This window comes from Limulus polyphemus, unplaced genomic scaffold, assembly GCF_000517525.1.
Source record: "Limulus polyphemus unplaced genomic scaffold, Limulus_polyphemus-2.1.2 Scaffold2947, whole genome shotgun sequence".
In the NCBI taxonomy this organism is placed as follows: domain Eukaryota; kingdom Metazoa; phylum Arthropoda; class Merostomata; order Xiphosura; family Limulidae; genus Limulus; species Limulus polyphemus.
In genome coordinates, this window is record NW_013668557.1 from 54,471 (window position 1) to 62,974 (window position 8,504).

General features: G+C 30.6%; 2 protein-coding genes across 11 annotated transcripts in view; one reads left to right on the forward strand and one right to left on the reverse strand.

The window, feature by feature from the left end:
- LOC106468285 overlaps positions 1 to 7,478 on the reverse strand; it is a 31,460-nt gene extending 23,982 nt beyond the window's left edge. Inside the window, exons 1-3 of one of the 4 annotated variants that reach the window (XM_022396619.1) lie at positions 7,186 to 7,271; positions 6,487 to 6,570; positions 3,386 to 3,847 (exon numbers count right to left, since the gene is read on the reverse strand). In XM_022396619.1, the coding sequence (XP_022252327.1) occupies positions 3,386 to 3,800 (415 nt within the window). In that variant the 5' untranslated portion in view covers positions 3,801 to 3,847; positions 6,487 to 6,570; positions 7,186 to 7,271. Of the gene's footprint in view, positions 1 to 3,385; positions 3,848 to 6,486; positions 6,571 to 7,185 lie in introns of all 4 variants that reach the window. The other 3 variants (XR_002612606.1, XM_022396620.1, XM_013928705.2) reach the window with 3 other exon arrangements.
- The window catches only part of LOC111087986, a 74,026-nt gene that overhangs the window by 53,958 nt on the left and 11,564 nt on the right, over positions 1 to 8,504 (forward strand). The gene's annotated exons all lie outside the window — the stretch shown is intronic.

Genomic DNA, 8,504 nt, shown 5'->3' on the forward strand with positions numbered 1-8,504 from the left:
CCTCAGCCCAACAACTACATAGTATATATTTATACTATTAAGAAATATAAGTAAAAGCCATTTATTTAGACAATTGGCAAAAAGCAAAAACAAACCAAACTCGTATACATATATAATATTATTTTTTAAAATCTGACAACCAGTCTAATATATTTTTAGAAACATACAGGTTCAAGAAATCAATTTAGCACAAAAATTTGATACTGTAAAACCTGAACACTTTTGGAAGATCCACCTTTCAAAAACACTTGGGTTATAGGGTATAACAAATCTTTTTTTAGTTTATTAACATCTGATTCTTTGTTTAAGTAAATTACTTGTAATGTTTACCAAAAGTCTGCCAAATTTTGTGAAGATACACAAGCTATATTAAAAGTTAGTACTATCAAAACTATAACAACTTTAAATGAGTACACAGTGGTAACATGGTCAGTCAATTCGACCGAGCCCATGTAGAGAGAGTTAAATTGTGGTAGTTTTAAGGCATTCTAAAAAAACTTTTGTGCATTATAAAATGCATATTTGAAAGAAACATGAATATCTTTGTGGACAACCAACATTGCTGCAAAAAATGTGAGTTTAGAGTGCCTCGCCAGTTGGCAGCAAAAGGCCCGAATCTAGACATGAGTACTAAATTTCTTGATTTTATGTATGTTTTTCTTATTTTTTTTTATTATAAGTAACTCAAATGTAAAAATTAAAAACTTAAGTTAGAAATGAAAAAATATATAATTTCAGGTAACATTATTTTTTGGTGAAGCACATTTTAAAATAGGGGGTCTTTGAATAAGAGATAAATTGTTAGGATTGAGTACAAAAAATAGTATAAATAGGTTGAATTTACAGGGATTGAAATCAGGGGTTTCAGGAAGAAAGTTTTTAATTGGATATTGTTATAGGCCACCTAGTCAGGCAGATGAAGTTAATGAGAAACTGTATAATGAGGACATGGTTGGTACTAATAAGAATTAAGAAATACTTTAATTTTAATCACTGAATAAGATTGTAGGGAGTCAAATAGGGCAGGAGGGAGACATATTCGTTAAAGTAATTCAGAATGGTTTTCTAGATCTTTAAATGGTTAAAAAGCCAAACAGGGGCAGATGCCATTTTATTGTTAACCTCTAACGACGATATGGTTACAGGAGTTGAAATAGGGGAACTTTGAAGAATAATTAGATGTGATAGTATGCAACATGACAAAATAAAAAAAAAAATTACATTTGAGTTATAATTTTCATACAACTAATTTTGAGGCCATGATATAATGTTCATAAGTCATGAATTGAGATAATGAGTTAATAGGAGAAGCGGAACGAATTTAGAGAAATTTTTAAATAAATTGCTTTTTAATTCAAAATAAGCATGTTCCTAAGAAGAGGAAAAGGGTAAAAAGGAAATGTTTTATAAGTTTAGATTAACAGATAAGTTTGAAGGTTTGCAGAACAATAGAAAAACCATGTATTTGGTTAAAAAAAAAAGGAAATTAAGAAATCAAACAGGAATTATGAGGAATAACTGTAAATTATGTTAAAGGTAAAAAAAATGTTGAAATGGGGATTGGGCCCTCAAAGGATGCTGATGGTATGAATTTTGTTTAAGACTATGAAATGGTTGAGTTTTTTTAAATTTTCTGTTTTCAAGAGAAGATATCAGCAATATTCCTGATTCTGAGCATTTTATAGGAAATACTGGTGTTGATATGTTTCAGTTAGATATTAATCCCATTGTATGAAGTAGAAGTGAGATTAAAAACAAACTCCAGGACCAAACATGGTTCTTGTCCAGAGTTTTAAAGGAAGTCAGAGATCAGGTCTGCAAGCCTATGTCTTTTTCATTTTCATTATGTCAATAAACAGTGGGGAAGTGCCTGGGGACTATGGAGTTACTAAAAGTTCCCCTTATTTTTAAAGGGGATCAGAAGAGTAATTATTGATCAAGTACTTCTGTAGTGAGAAAAACTTAGTAGACTCTGATTAACGCTTTATGATATCAATGAAAGTAAACATGGATTAATCAGAGGAAAATCTGGTTTAAATATTTTTTTTTATGGTGTTACTTATTATTTTGATGGTGCCAAGGATGTAGAGTTGGTGTACTGAGATTTTCTCTGTTCTGTTGCTAGTAGTAAATCTAACAGAATTTTAGGGTGTATATACAAGTTATATATAGGATGTCCCAGAAGTCTGAACCCATAGGGAAAATAGACATTATATTCTTGAACTTAAACAAACACATTTCCAATGTCAGTTGTACATATTTCAGGAAAGAAAATACCCTGATGGCACAGTATACCAAGAATTGATATGTGTATGGCTGTTAATGGCATTCAATTTGAATAATAAATAAATTAAAAATAAATTGTGTATTTTTCCCTCTGGGTCCAGACTTCTGGGGCACCCTGTACAAATGAATACTTAGGCCTCCCTTGGAATATTATGTACAGTTTTGGTTTCCTTATACAAGAAAGGATATTAACTTATTGGAAAGGGTTCAGAGGAGAGTTTGGAAGATGATTTTGGGTATGGGTTTTACTTTTCTAATAGGATGGGTGGTCTTCGAAATGGGTTATCTAGATGTGGTGGATGCTGTAAATTTTAAAAAGTTAAAGGGAGAATTTAAATAATAAGGAGGACAGGTTGGGTATATAGTTTAATAGATTAGACAGCCTTAATAGACCAACAGGCTCCTTGAATTTTATATCATATTTTCTTTCAAGGAAAGAAACTTAAGATATTATCTTACTGAAGTTTACGTAATTATCCAAGGGAAATGATAGGATAAAGGCCTCTGATTTCATTGTGCTAATTCTGAAAGTGATAAGACAAGAAGACTTGAAAAAGATAGGCTAGGCTCTAGTTAAAACAGTTTTATTTTCTGAACAGAGTGATTGATTTTTGGAATTAGTTGTCACTGGAAGTAGTGAAGTATTTAAAATTCAACTAAAGTCCCTATTTACAGGAGCTTATGAGGGGAAATGATTTCATGAACAATACAGTGGTTTTAAGTTTGTGCTTTCTTCAAGGATTGGAGTGCAATGACAACCTTGAATAGCCAAAGGGTTGTCTGTATATTAATATTTTAGTTTTTCAACATTTAAAATGGGTTTGAATACATTACCGTACTAGTACTAACAGGTAACGCATACGCATCAGTTTACTTAATGCTTGATTGACTTACCCCATCAAAGATAAGGTGGAGAGTGGTTTAAAAAGAACTGTTCTAAACTAGTCAAGCAAAATAACCTCACAAATTCACACGAGATACCCATAATTCCAAGGAGAACCGTTTCTAACTCAAATCAGTATTTTTCAATATGTGTTAATCTTCTCCTAGTACACACATGCAAGAACTAAACAGGCCACCTCTGAAAATGAGATCTTACCAGTTCTAGAAAACCCTTTCTTAGAAATACCACTTTTAGCTACAGGAACAGGAGTTTTTTTAAAACCATTGTGCTGTCTTCCTTCCTTAATTTTCACAGGAAAGTTAACATTATTTCTTTTCGTAGCTTGCCTACTTGACTTGTCACCAGAGTGAGCTGTTTCACTAGATGCTAATGTGAATGGGCTTGTATAAAATACTTTGTTATTCAATAACGTTAGTTCTTCCTCACAGTACTCTTTCCATTCAATTTCTTCTTTCCACTTCTGGAACTTATATTTAGCTCGATGGTGAACTTCTTGTAGGATCTCAGCTGACAAAACTTGAAATTTTACATGGATCACTCCACTAGTGGGATTCTCTTCTTCAACTAGTGGGATTTTTTGGATTGTGACAGCATTTGGTTTAAGACTCATCTCATGAGATTTCTTAGTTCATTCTCAACATAAGTGATGGTAGACAGCTAATAAAAAAACAGCAAATCAGTAATGATGGAAAAACAAAGTTCATAAGCTTAAAATTAAGGTTGGAAGCTATTCACAAAAAGTACAGTTATTTTTTTATACCTGGACCATTAAGGATAGTAATGATAGTTTCAACATTATATGTAGTAATCAAAACCTTTAGAAACATATATCAAGATTCATTCTTAGATATAATTCCTTCTTTTTAAGAATTACTATCTCATGGAATATATTATTATTATTATTACCACTTACATTACACTCGAAGAGATTTAAACTACACATATTGTTCCTTGCTCCCCTATTGTTTGGTGATAGGTAACATATAACTGTAATAACACAGCAAACTGTGGTGACATTGAAAAGAATATAAATAGTAACGTAGACAAATACATACACGTGAACAAAGAATGTTATAAATGTTAGCTCAAAGGAAATATAATTTTTAAAGAAGCCTTCTTATTCTAGTGACAGAATGCCAAATTAACCTTTTCTATCCCACAGAACAGTAGAATACAACTTATAGTATTTTGATTTTACTGAACAATGCACTGTCACAGTAGCTCAATATTTTCAGGAATGACACACTACATTATGCACCTACACTCGTGTATTTTTCTGGCTTTTAACATTTAAATTTCACAGGAAGCATGTAAAAATCCCTTGCACAAACTGATAAAGAAATCAGAGTTTACATTAGTGCTGCTTTTGAGGTTCAGGGGTATGCATTTTTGTTTTTGTGTACATGCTAGACTTCTTCAGTTCAAACTTTTCAGGAACTTGTGGGGGTCTTTAGAAATCTGCCTGGAATTTGTTTTTCTAGCTATAAAATGAACAATGTGAAAAAAAACTAACTGTTTAACAAGCAAAGTATAAAAGTTGTCCTTAAGATAAATCTAATTGTGCTAGGCATTGGGGAATACAAGTTATATACCCCTGTAGTTTATTAGGTGTATTTATCAGCCACAAATTATAAATTCACTATCACCTGTATAGATAGATAAATAGAGGTTTACCTGTATGCGTTACAATTACACACATGGGATAACTCTCTCACTGCGATATTGGTATTTCAATAAAACCTTTCAGACGTAAAACTTGTCTATAAACTGCTTGTGCAGAAAATATTCTGCATAAAATACAGTTTGTCAACAGAATTTCTGGCTAAATTTTTTAATTCGCAATTCCACTCATTAGCAAGATGTTCTTTTACCATATAAATATAACAATTTGCTTCAGGGTGGGTGTGTATAATTTTAAGTGATGATATAGATAAAGCAATAATATATGGGTATATTCAAATTTCATACCAACCAATAATGTGATTAATGGTAGCTCTTGTGTTAAGTAATCAACATCACTGTTCAGGCATGTTAATGGTAGACAGCTAAAGAAATTTTTTTCTGACTTGGAAAATTAAATCAATGTGGTCTCTCAGAAGTCTGTTATAACTTTTTAAAGCTCACTGGAATTTTATCTATTTTTGATAATGTCACTAAAGAGCATAAAAAGAGTTGAACACACAAGTGTACTTTTCTTATTAAGAAGGATCTATACACTGTTAATGAAAACAGGTTTCAATATTGAGAAGTATAAAGTTCACACTTGGGGTATGGTAGCTCAGAAAGGCCCGATATTTTATGTACATGGAAAGGAAGAATTGATTCTATTATAAAAAAATAAAATATTTTGATGTTAGGCGATAAAACTCTGAAACTGTATACAAGTGTTTGGCTTTGACGAACACAGTAATCAGAAATATGTTGTACGTAAAATAAAAAAATTAAAAATTAATATTGTAAAAAGACTAGTAAATTTTTATTAACTCATTAACTGCGGATGACGGATATTTCCGTCATTGAAGTTCTATGGCTCAGCTGCGAATGACGTAAATATCCATCAGTCACACATATATAACTATAACTCTATGCAAATAACGAAAATTACCGATTTATTGTGATTGATGGCAACTCAGTTTTATCTGAGAGTCAGAAAATGGAAACTGAGCTGTTCCTGCCGCAGTTAATGGGTTAAAAGTGGTTTTCATCTGAAGTTTCTGCCCCTAACTACAGCACATAAGAAACTATAAGTAATGATATACTATAATAGTTTATGATTATTAAATTTCAACATAGGATAGGCTTAAGATTTGAATTATTATTCTTTTACAGTGAGATTTGAGAGAGATTTGATTCAGGTGTTTATAACTGATAGGGTTGTCTTTATGAATAGTGGAATGAAATAGTGTTGGAAATAAGCCATATGATGTGGTCTATGTTATTCAGTTTAAATTATTTAAATTTTATGGATGAATGGCTATATTTGGTTTTGTTTCATTTAGTGGTTCATGCATGTCCTCATTTTTTTTTTGTTATATTGGCTAATGTAATTTTTTTAAAGGGTGTCAGTATTAGTTATTCATAGTTTAAAAAATACTAGATATGTTTTAGCTCTGCAAAATAGGTTATTTCGTATTGAAACAGAATATCATCAAATCACAGGCAATTTTAAAGTTATAACTTATGCCACTTATGGTTATTAGGTCTCGTACATGAACCCGATTTTTCAAAATTAAAAGACTTTGACACTGAGGCATTAAAACTGTGCTGCTATTTCAACCAAGTATAAAAATACTGACCTTAACATTTTTTGGTAAAAATTGAAATTATTTTGATATATATTCGTGAACCAAGTAACTTGCCATTGCCTTCCAGAAGTTGAACTAAAATTGAAAATTTAGAAGGCCTATATAATATACTTATATAGGCAAATAAAAAATAAGCTCAATTAATAACATTATTCATTGACTTTAACAATAGCTTAATTAAATAAATAGTATAAAAAACGTGTAATATAAATTATAGTAGCACTACTACTTTACTAGTTTACAAAACAATTTTTAAAGTTACAATAATTTTTGAATAAACCTACTTTGGGCTAATATTATTTATTGTTAGTATTACTAATAATATTACTATTACTATTAGTAAAACAAACCAATGAAGTGTGTACAAGTGAATTAATTAAAAGTATTGTGATCAAGATAAAATTGGAAATAAAAAACTTCAATTCAAATACAGCATCAAATCTTTTCGATCAAACAAAAATGATTTTTAATAGATAATACAGTTATAATGTTTATAGTCTTTAATAGTACTATATATAATACAAATTTGACAATTTATAAATTTAGAACTATTAGTATTACTAACCCTAACACGGTAGCACTGGTTTCACTTAAGTTATACTGTTAATAAGTGTTACAGTTACAAAAAACAACTACTACACACTAGAGTAGAAGTTGAATTTGTAGGAATTAGAAATATCAGATACTTACAGCACAATCTGCATAGTTTACTTTTCTTTTCCTAACTCACGTTGGTGCATAACACTGAAAAATACTCAGGATGCTTATCAAACATTACGTTGTATTCGACATAAGAATTTGCCCCCTTTTCTACACTTTACTGCCATCAAATCCCTCAAGTTTTCAAAATCATAGAGTTAAGCACACAAATCTTGAAAAAACCAACTATTAATCCTAAAGCTACTAAAAGTTTATTCAAAAAGTTTTCTTTTACTAAACTTCGAACATTTTCCTTGTTTTGCTACAAATAAACCCAGTCTGATTCACTGTTGTCAAAAATAAAATAGATGAATTAGAAACTGATGAAAATTACATACAGTCAGCTTTTTTTCTTTTTCTTTTTTTTTTTTTTTTTGCCTTGGTTACAAAAACTTTGCTATTCAAATAAGTTTAAGAAGCAAATTTTAATAAAAATATATTTCTTATAGATAAACATAAAAACATATTATACACAGAACTTACAAAATAAATATGTTAAATAAAACTCACCCAAACCGTTTTATTCGGTTTCCGAAAATAAAGCGATATTGTATACAATAACAGTCGCTTTTATATGTGTGGTATAACTTGTAAAAATATTTCATGCTTTTCTATCTTCTTATAATATTAAAATACTAGTAGAACATGACGAAATTAAACAAATATAGAGCTGTGGTATTTCAAGCAACGGTCTAAAACTAAGAATTATCGATTTCACATTGAAAAATTTTATTATAAAACTTTCTTGTAAACAACATTTTCCATATTTGTTCCTTCCGAGACATACGTTTTTGACTGATCAAATTTACCTACCTGGATATGGCTATGTAGAAGTGATCGTGAGAAAAAAAAATTGGCTAAGCTAAATGCAACCTCAGATGAGAAAACATACATACGTTTTCGAAAATTATCTTACTGTACGACTTATTCTGAATTTATCATTTATGTTCTACATGTGTGGGTTTCACTTAACACATGTTCGAGAAATATTTTAAGTTTATTATATGTGTTTATTTTTAATTAAGCACAAAGCTACATAATGGGCTATCTGTACTCTGTCCACCACGGGTATTGAAACCCGGATTGTAGCGCTGTAAGTCCGCAGACATACCGCTGTGCCACTGAGGGGCTGTTTGTGATATGACGGCGTATGCATTTTCTACCTTCTTATTTTAACCTAGACGTTTTCAAGTTTTGAGTTTGTTCTAAGCTTATGCAATTTGTACATAACGGGTGGTCCAGAAAACCGTTGACTTCGTGGATAAATCCAGTGTTTCCTAATGTTACGTCTCCGTTTGTTAATTAAATTT